At 42.1% G+C, this 24,488-nt stretch overlaps 1 protein-coding gene across 1 annotated transcript in view; it reads left to right on the top strand.

Moving 5' to 3' along the window:
• Positions 1-24,488, top strand: part of dmpk (DM1 protein kinase) — a 54,873-nt gene that overhangs the window by 3,598 nt on the left and 26,787 nt on the right. The window contains exons 2-3 of the mRNA XM_087846754.1: positions 16,762-16,853; positions 24,267-24,350. Of these exons, the coding sequence (XP_087702880.1) occupies positions 16,762-16,853; positions 24,267-24,350 (176 nt within the window). The remainder of the gene's footprint in view (positions 1-16,761; positions 16,854-24,266; positions 24,351-24,488) is intronic.

The raw sequence follows: 24,488 nt of genomic DNA, 5'->3' as shown, positions 1-24,488 counted from the left end.
GGAGCTTGTTGTCAAGTGTATCAACTCTAGTCCAATGGACTGCTTTCAAACATATCCTGTTCAAAACATAACGCATTTGCATTTATATAGCACTTTACTACTACTCTTAAAAATCACCTTGAGTGATTTTAGACCACAAGTTACATCCTTTTCCTTCTGGGTCAGTTAAATGTTTTATCCAGTTGGGAGAGAGACATCTTTTCAGAGCCTTGGCAGTTATTAGGCTTGATAGAACCAGGTTATTTATTAGGTCATGTGCTGTGACTGTACAAGGATCAGTGATGTGGATGACATGAAAACAATCCCTGAAAATAACAATCTCATTATATAAAATAAAAAGCATCAAAGCACCACAGGACTCTATATATTACTTTTAGTCTACTAACCCAGAGAATTGGCTTGTTGTTTTTTTAAATGTTTGCTTGTTGTTTTTTTTAATTAAATACATGAGAGTGACTTTTCACACTTTTGTGAAGTAACTTTGCAATAAGTTGTATATCTAAAACTGTTCTTTCTTCATCTAAAAAGTTTACGCTGTACGTCTGTGTCACCCATATTCCTCTCTGGACCTGAGAATGAAACAAAAAATAATGGACTGGAAAACTTGCCTCTATTCATAAACGATAGCTGCTATTTTTAGTTGTAAAGACTGAGTCCAAATCTGACAGTTGCTATGCTGAAGAGGAACTCCATTTATGGAAAACAGAACAATGTTATGCTTAACAGCAAGGACACAGAACAGTGAGCAGTATGCATACTCACAGGTTATACGAGGCATCTGTGTTTTTTGGGAACCAGTTGTCCACATCTAAAAAAGAAAGGAATGCAAATTTCACTTTTAGGGATATCTCCATTCACAAATATGTAAAAGTGTACATACCTGATAGTATTCTGCTTAAGAATATTTGACTTGGGTCCAACGAGAATGGACTGTCAATTATATAGAAGTTTTCTAGTTCTACTAACTACTCCAAGCCACGTTACAAGCAAACATTCACGCATATTTATGCACCACTTTACTCTATTTACGCAGAGCCTTATCGTGGCACTCAGGTGTGTACCACGCTATGAGTACCATACAAGCCAGAGTATATGCAGGGACTGTATGCTAGCACAAGGAGAATATGAAAATTTCACACAGAACAGTCTCAGCCAACTTAAACCCAGAGTTGTCTTACTGTGATAAGACCCCTGAACCAAACTGCTGACCACATGTCCATCTATTAACTTGTGTTTTTTGTTTGTTTGATTTATAACAAACGTTTAACGTATGTTTAACTCCATCTTATGTTGTAGAAAGCAATTCGGTGGCATTATTTGTGTCCACTTGTCCTAGTACATCGAAAGGTTTTGAAAAGTCTGAATTCTATGAATTTTCTTTTCTTTTATGATTTTGGTCTTGAATCACCACATATCGTCTCACAAACAGGGACTCCACAAGGGACTGTCCTGGCTCCATTAGATTTCACATTGTAAATATTCAGCAGACTTCAAATACAAATTTGATACCTACCCCATTCAGAAATACTTGGATGACACTTCCATTGTGGTGTGTATCAGGAATGGACTGGGGAGCTTTCAAAAACTTTCAGCAACTGAAGTCACAAAAACAACCTCATATCTAAAGTCTCTAAGACGAAGGACATGATAGTGGATTTCTGAGTATTCAGGCCTCCTGCTGTCAAGGTTTTTAGGGTGGGCATAGAGGTGGTAACAAAATATAAATATTTAGGTTTTTACCCAGACAACAAACTAGACTGGTCCCTGGATACAGACAAACTATACAAAAGGGGGAAAATCACCTCTTTTTGTTAAGGAAACTAAGATCACTTGACATCTCTAGTAAACTGCTGCAGGTGTTCTGTCAGCCTGTGGTGACAAGTGTGCTGTTCTATGCTGCTTGGAGAGGAAGGATCAGAAAAGGCATGCAAAGAGACTGGACAAACTAGTGAGAAAAGTTGGCTCTGTAATTGGAGTCATACTGGACACACTGGGAAGGTGTTGGAGAGATGCAATCTAAATATGTTAGAAGCCATCCTGAATAACCTTAATCACGAATAACTTTATGGAACAAAAACATCCCATCATTACAAGAAGACTCTACTCTCTATAACGTAAAACAGACAGATGCAGAAAATAATTTGCCCCCACATATTTTTAACTCAAATAAATATAGCAGATGAGCTATGTCAGACATGAATTTAACATTGGAATCAGTAATTATTGTTACTCAGGTCATTCACAAGAAAAGAAAAGAAAGAAATCCATTCTGGGTTTTTATCCGTTAATTAGTTCATTTCCCGTCAGTCAAAACAAAACAAAGCAAAGCAAAAAAATCACACACACAAAAACTCTACGCCAACCAGGAAGCAAAGCAAGTATGAATCCCACCCAGTACTCCATAATTCTGTCATGGTCTGCAGAAGCAGACTGTGAAGGAGGACCCAAGTGCAGACACAGAAGGAGACAGAAACGAGTTTAAACAAAAGGAGATCATTATGGCTGATTAAACATGAAATACAAAACGAGACAAAACGAGGGAATGTTAGGGTGTCTGTTAGGGTGCCTGGGTCATCAACCCAGAGTTTTCAGTTTTACATTATTATTGAACTTTGATTTTGCCATTATTTATCATTTCTAGTCTTTTGGTTTCTTTGTTAGAGTTGTCTGCCTTCTGGTTTCAGTCTCTGTGTTCAATGGTTGCTCTGTCTCCCCTGTCAGCTGTATCCCCTTGTCAATTCCATGTGTCTGTGTTATGTTTCCTGTTTTACTTTGAAAGTCTGTGTCTCATGTTAACGTGTCTGTGTTTGCTTCCCTTGTCTCATTAGTCCTGATTTGTCCCAGATGTGTTTCCCTCCAGTCTCCCATTCCCTGATTGCTCTCTCTGTGTATTTAAGTCCTGTGTTTTCTTTTGCCTGTGTCACGATCTCCCTCATCCCACACTGAATGCGAGAAACTACAATGAGGAAACATGAACATGACCTTTGATTGATTGATTTATTGATTAGCATTCAAATATCTCAGTGAATACATAATAAAGATTACCACAAAGCAAGAAAGCACGAGACAAGGCTAATCAAAAGGTATTGGCTGAAGAATATGCTTATTACGCCAACCCTTTTAACAACAGATCTTTTTAAGCATGCAGCTCATGTACACAGGGCTCGAAGCAAAGAATAAAGCAAAACAAAGCAAACAAACAAACAAAAAAAACCTTTCCACCTCACATGAGTAACTACATTAAATTAAAACAACTACATCAATGCAAAACAATCAAGAGTTTCAGTATTATTATTTTTGCTCTTTTCATTCTTGATTTATATATTTTTCTAATACTCTATTTTTAAACATGTTTTTAAACAAGGAAAATGAACTCCACCTTTTTAAATCACTGTCATAACTATTCCACAGGTTAACTCCTCTAACAGAAACACATCTCTGCTTTATATTTGTCCTTATCTTGTTTTTTTTAAACAAATCTGATCCCCTTAAGTCATATTGAAACTCTCTGACTTCAAACAGCTTCTGAGTACTGTGGCAAAGCCAGTTATTTTGTGCTTTATACATTATCTGTGCCATTTTATATTCAACTAAATCATAAAATTTCAGGGTATTCAGATTAATAAACAAAATGTTAGTTGGTTCTATATAGTTTGATTGGTTTATAATTCTTATAGCTCTTTTTTGTAACTTGAAAACAGGAAGAGTATTTGTTTTATATGCATTACCACATATCTCCAGACAATAAGTCATATATGGAAGCAACAGAGAACAATAGAGTGTGTATAATGATTTCTTTTTCAGGACATGCTTTGTTTTGTAGAGAATGGTTTTTGACATTTTTGTTTTCACATGGTTTATATGAGACTTCCAGCTCAGCTTATCATCAATTATCACTCCAAGAAATTTTTTTTCGTACACTCTTTCAATTTCAATTCCATTAACCCTGATTTTAGATACATTTTTCATTTGTCTGGTGCCAAAAATAATCAATTTTGTTTTCTTTATATTTAATGATAACTTATTTACATCAAACCAGTTTTTTAATATATTTAACTCCTTTTCCGCTGTAGTCAGAAGCTGTTCTAGGTTTTTACCTAAACAATACAGAGTGGTATCATCAGCAAATAATACACATTTTAACAGTTTGGAAACACTACATATGTCATTTATATATAATATGAATAATTTAGGTCCCAGCACAGAGCCCTGAGGAACACCACAAGTTACCTTCAACTTCTTAGATTTTACATTATTGATTTCGACATATTGATTTCTGTCATCCAGGTAACTTTTCATCCACTTGTATGCCATCCCTCTTATACCATATCTCTCTAGTTTATTCATTAATATAGATCAATCGTATCAAACGCCTTTTTTAAGTCTATAATAACACCAACAGTATATTTCTTATTATCTATAGCATTAGATATCCCTTCTACAAGTTCCATCACTGCCATCGAAGTGGACCTTTTCACTCTAAAGCCATATTGGTTATCACTTAGGAGATTATGCTTCTCAATATATTTATCAAGTGTATTAACAAATAACTTCTCTAAACTTTTCGAACCTGAACAGAATCATGAAATCTTTAACCTTACAAGACATAGAGGGAAGGAACACACACTGACTAAATACACACAGGAATTGATCAGGGGAAGTGGAAACACATGGAGAAACAGCTGACTGGAATGAACATAATGAACCCACAGGGGAAGTAAAACAAAACACGTTGAACATGGAAACACACAACTCTTCAAAATAAAACAGGAAACACTGAGAGATATAGACATGACAACACAAACTTGACAATATGGAACACACAGACATAAAACACTTGACAGACTGGGGAGACACGGAACACAAGAAAGGACACATGAGAACATAAGGGAGGTGAAAGCACGTGCATAACTAAAAGTAGAACAGTGAGGAAAACACAAACTACACAGAGGACAGAAAAATACTCATAAATCAGGAGACGCAGATGAAACAGAAATTGAATAAAACTCAACTAAATCCTAATAACAACACAAGAACTAATTTCCAATATAATATAAGAAATCAAAAATACAACATAATCTGAAAATGCTGGGTCACATAGCACCAGGCCCTGATATGATTTATCCAACTGGCTAAAGAAGCTAGCTGAAATTAGCCAGATCACCAACAAGTCTGGCTATGGATACAGACTGGGGCAACCATTAGCGACTTCTTCTAGCAGTGACATCAGAATGCAATTTAGACTGGAGAAGTGTAGTCAGATGGTAAAAAACAGAGGGAAAGTAGTCAGAACTGAGGGGATTGTACTACTACAAGGCAACATTGCAGACATTGAGGACAGCTACAAGTCCGTGGAAATCCCACAATTATATGGAAACCATGAGGAGCATGCTACGAAAGCCACAACCACCAAATACCTGTAGAGAAAAGTCAAGTACTGAGGAGTCAGCCGAATGGGAAGAACAAGATCCATGCAGTCAACGCCTACACCCTGCCAGTCAACAGATAACATGCTGGGATAATCAGCTGGCCAAAGACGAAGATAGAAGCCACTAACATCAAGAAGCTCCTTACCATAGCTAGAAGACAGGCTGAGACTGTCTGGTAAGCAGAAGCCGTGGATGAGAATTAGTGCCAGAACCACTATCTGGAATAAAACAGCCAAATTCTGTGAGTACATCAGAAAAATGGCCACAACTGATAGTGTGCCTAGTGAATACCTCAAGCAGCAGAAACTAGGGCAAGAAGAGGAACAATCATGGAAGAACAGCCCGCTGCATGGCATGTAGAGATGGTTCAGTAAAAGGACTAGCTGTTACAATCCCTGATAATGCATTGCTTTAGATGGAGAAAATCTTGAGGGATGGCTGCTATGAGGAAAGGCAGCCAAGAAACTTTACCAGCGGCACACATTGTTGTGTGCCTCAACTTTCGGTCTTTTACTCGGGCTAATCTGCCATTTTTTTCTTTGGTTAGGAAGGATTTAGCGATTTCTTTATTGATATCACTTATCAAATCGATTCTTTATTGATTCCCTTATCAATTTCGTTGGCTCCACCTTACCACTATCTCTAAGCATCATATCAAAAACATAAATGTATTCAAATTAATTGCATGTTGTGTCATCAGAAGTTTGCGCATGTTTGAGGTATTTCCCCTCTTTGTTGTGATCATTCTTGGAGTCGTTACTCAAAAAAAGTAAAGTTATTACAGATATTATACAGAACACTTCTCTTAAATGTAATGCAGCATGTTACTTAATTACACTCAGGAGAAAGACATTCGTTATACTACTCGTTATGTTACTTTTATGTTACTCTGTAAAATGACCTGAAACACTCTGTCTAATAATTACCAGAATCAGAATCATGTTTATTGGCCAAGTATATGCACAAACACAGTGCGACAGTTCAAGTGTTTAGGAGGGAGATGGCGAGGGGAAAGAAAACTGTAACTGTAAAGAAACTGTTCCTATGTCAGGTGGTCCTGGTCCGCAGGCTTATATACTGTCTGCAAAAAGGCAGCAGGTCAAAAAGTCTGTGAGGTGTCTGTGATGATTTTCCCTGCCCGTTTCCTGGTTCTTGAGAGGTGCAGGTCCTGGATGGAGGGCAGGGGGGCGCCGATGATCCTTTCTGCTGCCCGTACAGTCCGCTGCAGTCTGCACCTGTCCTGTTTAGTGGCTGCACCATACCAGACTGTGATGGAGGAGCACATGACAGGCTCAGTGACTGCAGTGTGGAACTGGATCAGCAGTTCCTGTGGAAGACTGTGCTTCCTGTGAAAGACTGTGCTTCTCAGGAGCTTCTCAGGAAGTACCCACATCCTCTGCTGTCTTAAGCAGTCTTAAGCAGCTCCAGGTTGTGCTGGAGCTGAACATGAGCTCCTAGAGCACCACTTTACCATCACACTCTCATCATTTTGTGCAATAAAAATAAAAGTAATGTCCATATCCACACTGTAAACTGCGCGACACTTTTGTTTCTCCGACAGATGAACTGAAATCAACTTGTCGTAGCAAGAACCGATAAGCTGGATTGATAGGCAGACAGACTAATGCCTATATAGGGCTGTTTTATACAACTCGCCTAATTTGCACAAGCACTTTCTTCTATGCTCTTACTATCTAACATTCACACACACATACTCCAGTGGATGCATCAGAGAGGAACTTGGGAGTAGTGTCTTGCCCAAGAATATTTAACAGCAGACTGGACAGCAACCTTCCAATTAATAGGTGACCTGCTGAACCACCTGAGCTACAGCCACCCCAAGTGTTAAATTCTTCACAGGGCCCTTCAGATCCCCTTATATACACATAAAATTGTGCAATAAAATATTTTTAAAAGTTTCTTAAAATTAGGTCATTAGGCGAGCATGGTGTCACAATCCTGGGTCTTTTATTCACCATTTTGTATTTTTGAGTTTTCTTATGTTAGTTTGCCATGATATTAAGTATTGTTGTATTATTTAGTTAGTGTTTTGTTTCATCCATGTCACCATGATTTATGAGTCTTTTCCTGTCCTCTATATGTTTCTTGTCCTCTGCGTTTTACTTTCCAGTGCTTTAGTCTCTTCCTATGTTTCCTGTCTACGTTCCATGCTGTCAGGGTCCTAGATCTGCGCAACCCAGGGTCCCTGAGCAGTTATGGACTTGTATCATATTATGTGTTTTTGCTGCACTGTGCTGCTGTCCCTGTTGTCCACGCTTGTGTGTATATAGGCAGGTGTGTGTGCTTGTGTGGGTGCGGCTGTGACAGGCACCTTCAGGCCTGGTAGGTGTGGCCCTGCCGGGTGGTTGGCCACACCTGAAGATCATCACACACCCACGGTCTGCCACCACAGACTGTGACAGAATGATCCAGCCAAACATGGACCCAGCGGACTCAATGGAGAGGCTAAGGAAGGAGTTGTCAGATAGGATTTACAAACTGTGTGACTGCTGCTCAGGCTACCAGTAGCTGGTTTTTTGCTCCTTTGGCATTCTTGCCAATCCCTTTCTGCGCCCCACCAATGTATTGGGCTATGTGCCTGTTCATCTTAGCCGATATGATGACAGGAACTTCCGTGTGGTACTGAGACAGGTTATTGGCCGATACTTGTATAGGGCTGGTCCCTTGAGGATCAGGACTGTCCGGCCTTCGGTTAGCCATTCTCGGTGTCTCTCATCGACTAGCAGCTGGTTCATTTGTGCTGCCAGACACTCGTGGAGTGCAGTCAGCTTTTCAGCCAGTAGGCGTGAACCATGTCGGGGCCTGGTGCTGTCCAACTCTTCATACTGGAGACCCTTTCTTGGATGGCTGTGACGGTTACTGGACCCTGTTCAGGGAAGTTGTTGTAGTCTGCTCTTAGATCCACTAGCCACTGAACATTGCTGTTATGGATTGTGTCCTTCTCCCACATGCTCTTCCAGTATTACTCCATCTCCAGCCCTGGTGGTGCTGTTCTCATATTGTTCCTCTGCCACTGAGAGTACACCTTGGATGTTTCTGTGGAGCACAGCTGGTTTATTCTCCTGCCTTCTATCTCTCTGGTGTACTTCTTCAAGCGGCTGGCCAAGGCTGTGAGTCTTTGCTTGGCACTTTCCAAGGCCTCAGGTATGAGACAGTTTGCTGTAGGCACTTTCTTCATTGTCCTTCTTCACTGCCGTTCTGCAACTCGGATAGTTGGCTAACCTCCCTCCATGTTACCTTAATCTTAGCCTCTAGTCTCCTCCATGGAGTGTACTGCTCCTTGTGACTGTTCAGGTTGTAACCAAGCATCTCACTGATCCCTGCTGCCATAGTGTAAATCAGCTGGTTAGGCTCAGTAATGAGGCCAGTAGGTATCGTCTGTAGTGCAGCATTCACATCATCTAGTAGATCTTCTGAGGGTAGTTCACATAGTCTTGTTAACTAGCTACGGAGGATCTAGGTTCCAAGCTTCACCATGATCCTATCTTTCAGGTTAGGTTCAGGTCATTGATAGAGGAGGTGGCTGACATCCAGAAGTCCTACCAGTGGCTGGACAAAGCTGGACTGAAAGATACGACAAAGGCACTCATCATGGCAGCACAGGAACAAGCTCTGAGCACAAGATCCATAGAGGCTGGGGTCTATCACACCAGGCAAAACCCCAGGTGCAGGCTGTGTAAAGATGCCCTGAGAAAATCCAGCACTAAACAGCAGGGTGTAAGATGCTAGTGGGCAGGGCATACATGGAATGCCATAACTAAGTAACTGGCATAGTGTACAGAAACATCTGTGCCGAGTATGGCCCGGAAGTCCTGAGGTCAAAATGGGAGACGTACCCTAGGGTGGTGCAGAATGACCGAGTTAAGATCCTGTGGCACTTCCAGATACAGACGGACAAACTGTTGATGGCTAACCAACCGGACATAGTGGCGGTAGACTGTAGTGATAGATGTAGTGATACCGAATGAAAGCAACATCAAGAAGAAAGGAACACAAGAAGGGCTCAGAGAAGTGCTGAAAAAAAGTGGAGGTAACGGTGGTCCCAGTGGTAATCAGAGGACTCGGTGCAGTGACTCCCAAGCTAGGAGAGTGGCTCAAGATCCCAGGAACGACATCCGAGATCTTTGTCCAGAAGAGCGCAGTCCTAGGAACAGTTAAGATACTGCGCAGGACCCTCAAGCTCCCAGGCCTCTGGTAGAGGACCCGAGCTTGAAGGATAGACTGCGTGCAGGGGTGAGAGGGGAATATTTTTTAAGTTGTTACATCACGGTCCACGGGTACAGAAGTGCAACATAAGGGTTAAAAGGAAGGTGACCCAGCCCCGGTCCCCAAAGCAACCCAGGTTCAGCCCTGGATTTACCTGGATCTGGGGCTAGTGTCCTGCAGGTTTTAGATGTGTCCTTAATCCAACAAAGCTGATTTAAATGGCTAAATTACCTGCTCAACATGTCTTTAACTTCTCCATGGGTAATGAACTAATCATTTGATTCAGGTGTGTTGACCCAGGGTGATATTTAAAACCTGCAGGACACTGGCCCTCAAGGCCTGGAGTTCGAAACCCGTTCCCTACCTTTTTCTACTTTTTCCACTCCTTAATCATCCACTCCACAGACAAAGCTATTGAACTGCGTACATTTTCTGTTAAGCATTCTGAATTTGGTTTTTGCTTGCTATAAACTGGCCTCAAAACACACTGTAGCAGAAGAAAAGGAGGACGAGGCACCAAAGTTAAATATGGCGGCCGCTTCCTCACTTTTGGAGCAGCACAGGAAGTCATTGGTGAGTGATTTCAAAACATCGTTCAGCCTACTGGAGTCAAAGTTTGACGAAGTCCGGTCTGCAGTGAAAGATCATGGTCAACGACTCAGATGTTTAGAAACTATTTAAGTCAGTGGGTTAGGGAGCTCCACAATGTTTGTTCCAACCTCAGCAAGTCTAAACTTTTGGCTAAAGTAACGGACTTAGAAAGAAAGAAATAGATGTCAAAACCTGCATATTCTGGGACTTGAAGGCGTTGAAGGTTCGTTCCACAGAATTCTTTGTGGACCTGCTTAGTGAGGTCTTCAGGAAAGACAGGATCGGCTGGAGATTGCCAGATTTCAGATTACCCTGAAAGCCTGTTTATCTGGTCATTACGTTTATCTGGTCATTACGGAGGGCTGAGGGACAGCCCTGTGAGTAGATTGTTCTGATTTTCTCCTACTCTTGGGATATGCAAGGACTTTTGTTCATGTTTCAGCATTACAGATTCATCTTCTTTTCTCTCCTCTCCTACGATTTACAAGCAGGTACACCATACTTATTCTAGGATTGATTATTTTCTCAGATAATCGGTTGTCTTCGTGGGTCCAATCCCGTGAATACCAGAGGATAGTAATATCATACCATAAAATGTGTTATCAAAGACTTTTCCTGATATTCCTCAATCCAGACGACACTGGCATTTTAATTCAACTGTACGGCAGATGACAACCTCCTAGAATTCATTTAGGAACAAATAAGCTTGTTTTTACAAATAAATACCACAGGAGAAAGTCTAAGGAGCTTGGAAAGAAAAGCGTCTGGACTTCTTTAACTTTCTTGCGGACATTTCATCTGAGAAGCTTCTTCTGTTCTAAGAGCAATTGGTGGAGAGTCCCAGATTTTGAGCCCTATGGGAGTGTCCCCAAGACAGTCATGGACCCCCTATTGATCATCAACCTAGTCACACGAGCCAAGCTATGAACACAGGTGTGGGTCACAATCAGCCAAGGTTTCGGGTGAACCCACTGTGAAACCTAGCCCCACCCTATCATGTGATTTACTGAGGCCAACAGGCCCAGGATATGTGGGCATTAAGGCATCTGGGAAGGGATCTCAAAACTGGATTATAGATGGCAGACAGTTGGTGTTGTAAAGAAGTCCAGACGCTTTTCTTTCTTTAGCTCCTTAGACTATGATGACCTGGATGACTGAGAACCTTCACAGACACCACAGGAGTAACTTATAGCCTAATAATTTGGGATACACTGAAAACCTTTCTCAGGGGTCAAACTATTTCCAAAACAGCAATTATAAAAAAAGGCCCGTATATAATCACTTACTTTAGTTAACCAAATTAAAGAAATAGATCTGCTCTGCGCTAAGGTAAAAAACCCAGACTTATACAACAAGCGCGTGGAACTTCAGACTAAATTTGATCTCCTTTAAACACACTCAATCGATGGTCAGCTTCTGAAGAGTAAGAGTTTGTTTCATATTCATAGCGACAAATCAGGTAAGACGCTATCTAACCAGTTAAGGGGCTTTCAGGCAAAACAACATATCACAAAAGTCAGAATGAATAATGGTAATATCACCTTGGATTTTTCCAAAATTAATGATATGTTTAAGACTTTTTACTCTCAACTTTACACCTCTGAACTCCCAAAGGAAAGCACTTTAATGGATAACGTTTTAACGCTTTTGAACATTCCTACACTTTCCTCTGATAGTAAAAACAGATTAGACAAACCCATAATGCAAGAGGAGCTGATCGCAGCTAATTCCTCACTGCAGTGTGGAAAATCCCCTGGACCTGATGGTTTTCCCATAGAATTTTTCAAAGCATTTTCATCATTGCTTTCACCTCAATTATGTCTAAGGTGCATGAATCGGAGCAGATTCATGCACGTGTGGTAAACTTCCGGCATCCTATTTCAAGGCAAGTATCACTCTTGTCCCAAGAGGAATGTCCAGTGGAATGTTCGTCCTACAGGCCAATCTCTACATTAAATGTCAATGGTAATGTTTTGGCTAAATTTTTGGCACGCAGGCTGGAAAATAATTTCCCATCCATTATATCAAAAGATCAAACTGGTTTCATTAAGAATCTTTACTCCTATTTCAATATCTGTTGTCTATTAGATATATTATACACCCGTTCCGGTCAGAATCCTGAGTGCATTCTTTGCTTAGATGGGAAGAAGGCATTCAATCAGGCTTCTGCCAATATTTATTCCCAAATCCTTTGATTCTTTAAATTCAGTTATATCATCGTATATATGGAGAGGTAAATGCCCCCAGTTGAATAAAGCTCTTCAACTAAAGTCTTGGACTAATGGAGGCCTGGCACTGCCTAACTTCCGGTATTACTATTGGGCAGCAAATACGTGCTTATATCTTGGGTCTATTTCCAAAACAAAGATAATTGCTCTTACTGGGTGTCCATGGAGTTGAACTTGGCTACAGACTCATCTATTCTGGCTCTGATTGGATTTTCACCCACCCTACCCCCAAACAAGACCAACTGATAATCCAGTTGTCTGGCACACGGTGAGGGTGTGGGCTCATATGAGGAGGATTTAGGCTTAAAAAAATTAAACATAAGATATCTCCCACTGTGATAAACCATGGCAGACCCGGAGACATTTTCAAGTTTTTCAGCATGCTTTATTGAGGCACACGGTTGCTGAATACACACATGAGGGCATCCCAGCAGCATTCCAGCTGTCAGCCGACACATCCACAACACAACAACTCAGACTGTGCAAAGCCTTTCCATCCCACCTACAGCAGCACTGCAGACCATGCCCCGCCACATACCCCCATTGCCCGACAGGCCGGCAAGCCATCTGGCCAAATCTACTGCTCCCCCCGCCCAGACCGTTGGTGCTCCTGGTGAGGGACAGGGATGTGACCACTCAGGCGGTCGCCCACATATCCAGCAGCGCCAGTGACAATAGTGGATCTGGGGGACGCCCTGCGTACCCAGCGGCAGCCCTGGAACTGGTCCAGGGGTCCAAGCAGCGATAGCGCAGTAGACGTGGAAGTGAGCCGGGGCTCACCAAAAGCTGGTCCACCTCCTCCACCGCCAGTAGGTGTGCCTCCTGTACACTGGCAGTCGCGGACCCTTGGGCACCTCCAGCAACAGTGTGGCAGGTTCCTCCTGCGCTCTCTATGAGCTGACCTCCGGCTCGGGCTGAGCAGGTGGGTGAGAGCTGGTGACGGGCCCAGGAGATGCTCCGCGGCCCTCCTCCAGGGAGCAGGAACGGGCACAAATCCCTGCCGGGCATAAGCTGCTACCACTTGATTAGTAGGGATGGGTGCGGCGGCCAGCTATGTACTATCTGGTTGCATCCTGGGGCCTGACATGGTCGTCAGAACAGCCTGGACCTCCTCCACGCCAACGCTGTCGGGGAAAGCCGGTGAGAGTGAGAGTGCCAGATTCTTCATTACCTGTAGATGCTGCTGGGTCCAGTCTCACAGCTCTTCTGTGCTGCCATTTTGGCCACCATTCAGGCCAGCTCCTCCACTTGGTGGCCAGTTTGTGGGTCTGCCGTGCCCCCCATCCTGGGTTTCGGCACCACTGTGATAAAACATGGCACACCCAAAGATATTTTCAAGCTTTTCAACATGCTTTATTGAGGCACATGGTTGCTAATTACATACATGAATGGCTGCAGCATCCCAGCTGCCAGGCGACACATCCACAACACAACTACTCAGACTGTGCAAAGTCTTTTAAGTTGGCGAGGCGTGATAGCAGATGCCACGCAGGTGCATCCATCTCACCTACAGCAGCATTTCAGACCACGCCCCACCAAACCCATATACACATTTTTTCAGATATCTGCAGATCAGACATTTTCTCCAATCTCAGACACTAAATTTTCCAATAGCAGCAGCTGCAATGTCAGGGATATGCTCCTTAATGTACAGGGTGGGCCATTTATATGGATACACCGTAATAACATGGGAATGGTTGGTGATATTAAAGTCCAGTTTGTGGCACATTAGTATATGTGAGGGGCAAACTCCTCAAGATGGGTGGTGACCATGGTGGCCATTTAGAAGTCGGCCATCTTGGATACAACTTTTGTTTTTTCAATAGGAAGAGGGCCATGTGACACATCAAACTTATTGGTATTGGTATTTTTTTTTTTGTTTTTTTCGCCTATCCCGTTTGGCTCTTTTGCCATCAGAATTACTGTCTACAGGCAAAGAAAGATGCCCAACGGATTTACTTAACCAAATGGACCATCGCAGCCTTGCCATATTGGTCTATTTGATTCACCTTTGCGTTTATTGTTTATTTTATTTTCACTTGCTAAACACGGGACAGACTTGACTGGGGAAAAGAAAAGGGAGAAAGAAAGAGGGAAAGAAAAACAGCGGGGAAGAGGAACGGTGATAAAGGGACAAAAAACAAATACCAACAAAACAAACAGACAAAAAATACATCTATCAATCACCTGGATCACCTGTTGAGAAAGAAAAAAGAGAAAACAAGCAAAAAAAAGAGAGCAATATAATAAACATCATCATCGTGACTATAACAGTAAATACTAAATATTGAATATTATTGTGCAGCACGTAAGATCGACAGCGCACAGTGTGCTTTGAGGTAGGAGCCAAAAAGGGTGTAGTTTGTGTGTGTGAGCACCTGTGTGTACACCTGTGAGCATGGACGCGCTTGTTTTTAAAAGGTTCCTTCATGTAATGATCTGCTAGAGGGTGTGGGGGGGCCACTGCCCCGTCCTCCAGGGCATGAAGCAGGTATGGAGGAGATCAAAACTCCAGACATCCAGAGGCCCTCAGAGCACAAGAGACCAAGGAAGACCAATGGAGGGGCAGCTGCGTCACTATCCCAGAAAGAGCTGAGGAGAGCCCCAGATGAGGGGTCACTCAGCAGCTGTGGAGCAGCTGTGCCAGTGTGACCGAGGCCGAGGGCACCCCACCCCCTGAAGGGGCCCGAGCGAGCCCCAGGCTCCAGGCCCCGACAAACAGCCATCAGGAGTGAGACGGTGCGTACCTGGACGCCCATCCCCAGACACAGAGAACCACCAGTGCACCAATGTCTGAGGGCGTCTGCCACTGGCACGTGGAGTGGTGGGGGGCCTGAGATGTCCCTAGAGAGGTGACGTCTGATACCCGAACTGACATATAGACACAAACAAACAGGCACACACAGATACAAACATCCATTCTCACCCTCATGCTCTCATATAACGTGGAGACAGATATAAATAGACACACAATCACACTCCCCAAGCGTACTCTAAGCCCCAGGTCTAGGTACCCTTGCCCCTGGAGGGGGAAACTGCACCCAGACCCAGGTAGTGTTACCCTCTTCCCTGGGGTGGAGAGAAGCAGACTGCCCCTACTCCGCAGCAGCAGGGAGGCCCCACATTCCAGACCCCAGTCGGACGGCCGACTCCTCCTCCTAGCCCCTCCGCCCCAACAGGCAACAGAGAACGGGGGTGTGTGAAGACTCCAAACCTCCCTCCGTCCGCTCATATGTAGTGTTGATGCATGTGTGTTCTAAGGTGCATTTAAAACCCAGGAGGGCATGGAGCTACCTGCCAGAGAGCAGCAGGTAAGCGCATAGCCCCTCCTGATAGCCCTCAATGTCTACGTGTATTTAAAATTGAGAGGTGGGCAACGGCGCCAGGGGTGAGGTTGTATACCCTGATGGTCTTTTGGATGCTGTGTAGCGTGCCCGTCCCCAAGGTTCCGGAAATGTCCTAGTCTAGAAAAATACTGGAGAGACACATTTCAAACTTTGGCACTAATTCTTGGATACCATATGGGTCCTAATCCATTAGCTACACTTTTTGGCACCACTGGAGAGACTGATGCACAGTTGATCTTGTCACGGTGTCACACACTGTCTTTCGCTTCCCTTGTGGCTAGGCATGCAACCCTGCTAAGATGGAGTAGCTCAATGGCTGAGGGACCTTATGTGTTATTTAAGCCACGAAATGATCCATTATTCAATTAGTAATACCAGCAGGAAATTTTACAAGGTGTTGGGGCAACTGAGTAGTGCTAGAAGGCTGGAAATATTTTTCCAGCCTTCTAGCACTACTCAGTAAATTCTCTGTTTTTGTTGCTGTTGTTGTTTTGTTCTGCCTTTTGTTTTGTTTTGTTGTTTTTTTAAAAAAACTGGCTCAAGGGACAGGGCTATTGTGTGGTATGGGTAGGGGGTAAAGTGATAAAAACAATTAAAAGATATGAGAATGTGTTATTAAGCTGTAATTTATTACATCAGCTTAAGCAACAATTGTGAAGCCTACTTACTTATTGTATAACAGTTGTGTGTATCTCTTTTTCTTTGTTGTTTCAATATAATAAATATATCTTTAAGAAAAAAAATGTTTTTAGAGAACACTAATGAATTGTCCCACACTGATAAATTACTGCAAAATTGTTAAATTAGGAAAAAAAGGATATTTTTAAAATAATGCCACTGCATTACCATTTTTAGGTCCATTATTTCAAATAACATTGAAATAATAAAGTAAAATAATTGAAGTATGCAAATCATTGTCTCTTCTCTCCTTTCTCACAGCTGAGCCTCTGGTAAAGGAGGTTAAGAAAACCCGCATCAAAACAGAAGACTTTCACATCTTGAAGGTGATTGGCCGGGGCACATTCAGCGAGGTGAGCGAGAATTGTACCTACTACTTTATATGAGTATAAGTTTTAGGTATTGACTTAAATTCTACATTTAAGAATATGAATTATTTAGCTGCCTTTTTATGTGGAATGGGGTTTTGCTGAAAGGAACTGGACCTGTCTGCAATGATACTACTTACACTCCACATAGTTTCTTCTTAATCATTTCTACTAGATCTTTTAATATTAACATGTCAAGGCCACCAAAATGGGTACAACTCTGTCACGGCGGGGTATGCCAGTGAGTTTGTGAAAAGGACCCAAAATCAGACACTAGAGAGGTGAACTGAAGTTGAAACGAAGAGTGAGCTATTTATTATGGCTGGTGGACATGAACATAAAACACAAGCAAAGGCAAAACAGGAGCGACAACTAAACTGAAACCTAAAATGGGAAAACTAAAAAACTACTGTATTTTCAGACTATAAGGCAAAAAAAAAAAAAAAATCCGTCAGATAAGTCAAACTTTACTCAACTCATTCTTCTTGCTTCCTCCTCTTCTGTACCATTGATTCATTAATGTTGAATTCTCTGCAGCGGCTCTATTCCAATGTTGTTGCAGTATATTAACATTGGTTGCCAACCAAGAAGAAGAAGAAGCTGTGAGCCAGGAGGGAGGGGGTTAGAGAGTCTTGAGTGATTCGCTTACGCTTACGATTCAGCACAGGAGGGAGGGGGTGAGTGAGTCCTGAGTGATTTGCTTACGCTTACGATTCAGCACAGGAGGGAGGGGGTTAGAGAGTCCTGAGTGATTTGCTTACGCTTACGATTCAGCACAGGAGGGAGGGGGTGAGTGAGTCCTGAGTGATTTGCTTACGCTTACGATTCAGCACAGGAGGGAGGGGGTTAGAGAGTCCTGAGTGATTCGCTTACGCTTACGATTCAGCACAGGAGGGAGGGGGTGAGCGAGTCCTGAGTGATTCGCTTACGCTTACGATTCAGCACAGGAGGGAGGGGGTGAGTGAGTCCTGAGTGATTCGCTTACGCTTACGATTCAGCACAGGAGGGAGGGGGTTAGTGAGTCCTGAGTGATTTGCTTACGCTTACGATTCAGCACAGGAGGGAGGGGGTTAGAGAGTCCTGAGTGATTCGCTTACGCTTACGATTCAGCACAGGAGGGAGGGGGTGAGTGAGTCCTGAGTGATTCGCTTACGCTTACGATTCAGCACAGGAGGGAGGGGGTTAGTGAGTCCTGAGTGATTCGCTTACGCTTACGATTCAGCACAGGAGGGAGGGGGTTAGAGAGTCCTGAGTGATTCGCTTACGCTTACGATTCAGCACAGGAGGGAGGGGGTTAGAGAGTCTTGAGTGATTCGCTTACGCTTACGATTCAGCACAGGAGGGAGGGGGTTAGTGAGTCCTGAGTGATTCGCTTACGCTTACGATTCAGCACAGGAGGGAGGGGGTTAGAGAGTCCTGAGTGATTCGCTTACGCTTACGATTCAGCACAGGAGGGAGGGGGTGAGTGAGTCCTGAGTGATTCGCTCACGCTTACGATTCAGCACAGAAGGGAGGGGGTTAGAGAGTCCTGAGTGATTCGCTTACGCTTACGATTCAGCACAGGAAGGAGGGGGTTAGAGAGTCTTGAGTGATTCGCTTACGCTTACGATTCAGCACAGGAAGGGAGGGGGTTAGTGAGTCCTGAGTGATTCGCTTACGCTTACGATTCAGCACAGGAAGGGAGGGGGTTAGTGAGTCCTGAGTGATTCGCTTACGCTTACGATTCAGCACAGGAGGGAGGGGGTTAGAGAGTCCTGAGTGATTCGCTTACGCTTACGATTCAGCACAGGAGGGAGGGGGTTAGAGAGTCCTGAGTGATTCGCTTACGCTTACGATTCAGCACAGGAGGGAGGGGGTGAGCGAGTCCTGAGTGATTCGCTTATGCTTACGATTCAGCACAGGAGGGAGAGGGTTAGTGAGTCCTGAGTGATTCGCTTACGCTTACGATTCAGCACAGGAGGGAGAGGGTTAGTGAGTCCTGAGTGATTCGCTTACCCTACGATTCAGCACAGGAAGGGAGGGGGTCAGTAGCTCAAATATGCTGTTAGCATGTTAGCAGAGCGATGCTACTGTGAACCGAGGAGCTATTTTCTTGATGTGAGCTTCTACTTCAGTTTTCTTCCAGTTCAGAGCAGATTTCTTTTGTTAAGATACTGGATGTTGTGTTTTTCTCCACAATTTTAATTATAAGCTAGATATATTGCTGCTGACAGCAACAGGGATGAGTCAGTGAGTCAGTTGGGCTTGTGAATCATGATTCATGAGTCAGTAAAGTGATTCTCGAGTACTGAACAATTCGTTCATGATTCGCGCATCACCAGTAAGGACATCTCCTGTTTTCATGTTCACATTTCCCTCTCACCACATATCCAAACCAATATCAACACCAGCAACTTTTATGGCTGTGGCTCCAGCAAACATCAGCTGATACTAGGAAGTAATATTAAATCAATTCTAACAACAGCTTATCAAGCATAAACCTGCTGCTGTTGTTTAGCGTGACATCCACTGGTTTCCTCTTTCTGGTGCAAAGTGGGCGATAAACAAACGAGAGAAAAGCTGATCAGCTGATCACTGATCAGTTTCATGATTGAAGCAGCAACAAGAGAGGGAGGGGGAGAGAATGAAAGAAGAAGAAACAGCTGTGCAGCAAGGACACAGAATAACTCCAGCTTTGAGTCTTTTTTTTCACTCTAGCTGAAGTACGGGACAAGTTGCATTCCTTTTCACCTCAATACCATTTTATTCTATTTGTCTGTGATAAGATTGTTTTCAGAGCCAATGCCCAAGCAAGGGTGCATCCGACCTCCTCGTCTGTAATTGGTCCAGCAAACAAAAAATTACCATCGGCCCACCAGGCAAATGCCCAGTATGCCCGATGGCCAGTCCAGCTGTGGTTAGTGATCTGTATTTTTCTGCAATTCCAGCAATAAAGCTGCTTTGAATTATGTTCTCCTTAACTTTTCGTGCCACACACAGCTGGAGACAGAGTTTTAATTCATTTGAAAGCCTTTTATTATTATTATTTTACTTTTTTATATTTACTTTGTTGTATTAATAATATCCCTTAATAAGTCCTCGAGCCATTTTTCAGCCACTGTGTTTTTTAATTTCAAGCCATTTTCACTGTGTTGAATAAAATATAGCCAAACTTGCCAAACACTTTTTTTTTCATTTTAAAATTGTGGTCTAAGTTCATTAGATTAGCCTAAAATGGCTAAGCTACAGAAATGCATCCACCTTTAGTCCTCGTGGCAAAAAACGCCCCATTGAAAACCATTATAAACCCTATTTTTCATCCCAAATTTATCATAACATAAACGAATGCAGTTCTGGACTTTTCTGGGGAGTCGGGGGCTTACATTTGTAATTTGTTTTATTTGGCCAGCAGGTGGCGCCATGTTTTCACATTTAAAGCAATGGTCCAAAATTCATTATTCTTCCCACTTTTTTTGTTTACTACAATGATTTTTCTGTCACTATCAATGCTGCACAATGGCATGTGTTTTTAAAAAATAATTGTCTTTTTGCCTAAAAAAAAGAAAAAAACATAAAGATCTTTGTGCCAAAAAAAAAAATTTTTTTGGACATTTTTGTGTGTAATTTCAAAAATCTTAGAATGCCACACTGCAATAAAAACAAATAACTATAAAAGCTAGAACCAAAACCAAATCTGACTTTATTTGGCTCCAAACTCAGATTGTTGATGCAGACTTTTTATGAGAATAAATGAGAATAAGCCGTAGTGCTGAAGTATGTCATTTTGACGACATTTCCTGTCTGCACAGAAAACGTGCCCATAAGAGTATGAGAAAATGTGAGGATACAGGAGATCGATTAGACAATCGTCCTTCTCAGATGATTTATGAGATTCATGACGGATATTTCAGAGGCAGAAACGATTCGTCACTGTTCCCAGGTGAGAGGACATCATAAACAAGCTGTTCAATGTACTTAGAAAAATGGAAAAATAACTTGATATCCGGCACACGCGGCGACTGTCATAGCAGCCATATCGCCTTGTTCCGGTGATCGACACAGCGGCCGAACTATATATATACAGTTTTGGGGAGTAACGGAATACATGCACCGCCGTTACATATTTAAAATACAAAATATGAGTAACTGTATTCCGTTACAGTTACCGTTTAAAAAGGTGGTATTTAGAATACAGTTACTTTGTTGAAATAAATGGATTACACGGCGGTACTTTCCTGTTTCATATGGTAGGCTATGCCCTCTCTATCTCTGGTAATTCCACCCCGGTGGAAACCCAAACAAAACATGCATTAAGAGGCTCAAATGTCTGTGTCTCAATCTCGTGTCTCATAATGACGTGAAGAAATATTTTTAAAAATTATTTAATATGAAGGCAATAGGCAGAGTGTTACAGGTATAGCTCTAAAGAATGTAGCATCATGGGCAGTGTAGTCCGTGCTGCAGGGAGAATGGACTACTGTACCCGTTATGTGTCTGTGAGCGAGGGAGGGAGAAAAAGGAAAAGTACGAGCTGTCATCGAGCAGAAACGGGAGCTGGAAGCATGTAAATATAATAATAACCACTGCAGCCAAGAAGAGAGCCTGACGAGCCCAGCTGTAAGTAAGTTATTAAGACTCGACTGTACGCTGTGTTCGTGTTTTCCTCTGAAACAATAAGTTCTGTTGGAGCAGCCTTTCAACGCCTCTCTCTGTCTCTGCTAGCAAAGTTGACGCAGACAACAAAGTAAAGCTAGTTTTCAGCTATGAGCCAACACGAACCCGACGTATTAGTCAGAGGTCCCTTTACTACGGTTCGGAGCCGCGGACCTTCAGTAACAGTAATAAATCACACAGCAATAGTACATTCATGTAGTTTTAAAAAAACCATGTTAATATATTAAGTATTCAGAATACGTTACTTTCATTGAGTAACGTAACAGAATATGTTACAAAATACATTTTGGGGCATGTATTCTGTAATCTGTAATCTGTAGTGGAATACATTTTAATAGTAACCTTCCCAACACTGTGTATATATATATATATATATATATATATATATATTCTATCAACTATGTTAAGCTATGTTAAGGTCCTAAGGGACCAAGTTTACGACCGTACGGGAGGCGCAGAATGGCGAAATATGGACAGAGGAAATTCGTGCTACTCACGTGGGCTGCTCACTTTGGCCGGTGTTTACAGGTCAAAGAATGAAACAATTCTTTGCCTCTCGAGTGAGAAATCCGGGCTACGATGTCCCACAACAGGTTTCATCACATCAAGACGCTGCGCTTGACGGCATGATGACAGGCGATGCCGATGACATGAAGACAAACTATACCAACGGCTGCCAGATGGCTGCCTTCATAGTGTGGGCGCACCACCTGCAGATGCTGTGCGTCCAGACAGAGACCTGCGTGGATGAAAAACTCCCATTCAGAGGCAGGTGCAGCTTCAGGCAGTACATTATAAAAAAGCCGGCGAAATATGGTATAAAGATTTGGGCAAAAAGGTACGTGTCATTACGCGTCAGTTACGCACGCATTTTTTTTCATTCTTGCCCATTCTTGTCCAAAATATACACAGGTTTTATGTTTTCGTTTTTTTTCTTTTGTTTTGTTTTCATTTTTTGTTAGGTTGTTGGCACCTACTCCTGCAGGAGGAGAATAAATCGGTGGCCTCCACAACCTCCTTGACGTCTCATTTTACAGTGACTGTGTGGACTATATTGTGGACATAAATCGAGCCAGTCTGGCAGTAGAGGAAATGACATTTCTACATTGCCAACAACATAAATGTTGAAGTTTATCCTTCTAAAATAAATGTTTTTCTGGTTCAAAGTGATCTTGTATTTTTATTTACATATTTATTTTATTTTATTTTAAAAAACAACAAGGCAATAAGCATTTAGTGGTGGAAAAACGTGAAAACATGATATACCATTGTATTATATTTACTGCACCTGCAAAAAATAAATAATAATGATGGATCAAAATGAATGTTGATGGCAATTTTTGTCCCATATAAAGGCCTAATTATAATAACAATCAAATATTACTTCAAATGTATTTTCTTGAAAATATTTAAGTTTTTTGTTTTTTTCGGCTAAAAAAACAGTGCGCCCATGTAAAGAAACTGGGATTTAAAGGGTTAAAACCCCCGAAATATAATTAAAACTTTATATGAATATTTCAGGCAGAAGTAGTTTTAAAAGACTGACTCATTTAAAGTGTAAAAAAATATTCATATATAACACTTTTATAGCACTTTTTTGGGCGTGGCCGTTTTTTGGCTCGAGGATCAAAGGTGGATGTCTTTTTTTTAATGTGCTCCTGCAAAAAAGATAATGGCGGATCAAAATGAATGTTGGTGGCATTTTTTGTCCCATCTAAAGGCCTAATTATGATAACAATCAAATATAAAAACCTTTTCCACACATACAAAGTGTTGAATAATCAGACCCCATCTTATCTTAAAGACCTCATAGTACCATATCACCCCAAAGGAGCACTTAACTCTCAGACTGCTGGCTTACTTGGAGTTCCCTTGGGGATAAATAAAGTCTCTCTGATTCTGATTCTGTTCCCAGGATATTTAAAAGCAGAATTGCAAACAGAGCTTTTAGCTTTCAAGCCCCTCTTCTGTGGAACCATCTTGGATTTGGGAGACAAATGCCCTCTCTACTTTTAAGATTAGGCTTAAGATGTTCCTTTTTGACAAAGCATATAGTAAAGGCTAGATTAGGTCACCCTGACTCCTCCCTTAATTAATGCTACAATAGGCTTAGGCCACTGGGGGCTTTCCATGATGCACTGAGAATTCTTCATTCATATCTTTTTACTCACTATGTGTTTATACAACACTCTGCAGGTAGTTATTATTAATCATCAGGCTCTCTTACTGTCTTACTCCCCTCACCTCCAACTGGTTGCAGCAGATGACTACCCCTCCTTGAGTCTGGCTTCCTTCACACTGTTGCCAAAGTGCTTGCCCGTAGGGGGTCATCAGATTGTTGGGGTTTTCTCTGTTTTCTCTGTATAATTGCAGGGTCTTTACCTTAGAGTATAAAACGCTTTGAGGCAACACTGTTGTTGTGATTTGACACTATATAAATAGAACTGAGTTGAACAAACTGAATTGAAAAAGAGCAACCAAAAGAACAAAAAAAAGTTCCCCAAAGCAATGCTTTGAGCTATTATACTGAGAAGTATTCTGATATTTGGCAGGTGAATGAGTGTTTGTCAAAACATTCAAATATTCCAATAAGCACTGTTTCATTTGTACATAATTCGATACAGAACACGACCATCTCTCACTAGAATGTTTTAGACAAATCACCAATAATGACAGTCTTCTCGTTTTGTGCATGCAATCGTTTAAGTGGTTATTGTGCTGCTTTTGGTCTTGTCACTACCACAGGTCGCAGTGGCAAAGATGCGAAACACACAACAAGTGTATGCTCTGAAGATTATGAATAAGTGGGACATGCTGAGGCGAGGAGAGGTACACAAGCACAGATAACCTCACATTCACAACACTAAGAATAGGGTTATGACAACATAATGGGGACTCAAACTTTAAATCTATAAGGCCTTTGTTATTGTTAATTCAGCATTATATTTTTCTGCCTGCTGCTTTTCA

This window comes from Neolamprologus brichardi, chromosome 10 (genome assembly GCF_056152115.1).
Source record: "Neolamprologus brichardi isolate AB-2024 chromosome 10, ASM5615211v1, whole genome shotgun sequence".
Lineage (NCBI taxonomy): Eukaryota > Metazoa > Chordata > Actinopteri > Cichliformes > Cichlidae > Neolamprologus > Neolamprologus brichardi.
This window is presented reverse-complemented; position numbering and strand designations above follow the sequence as displayed.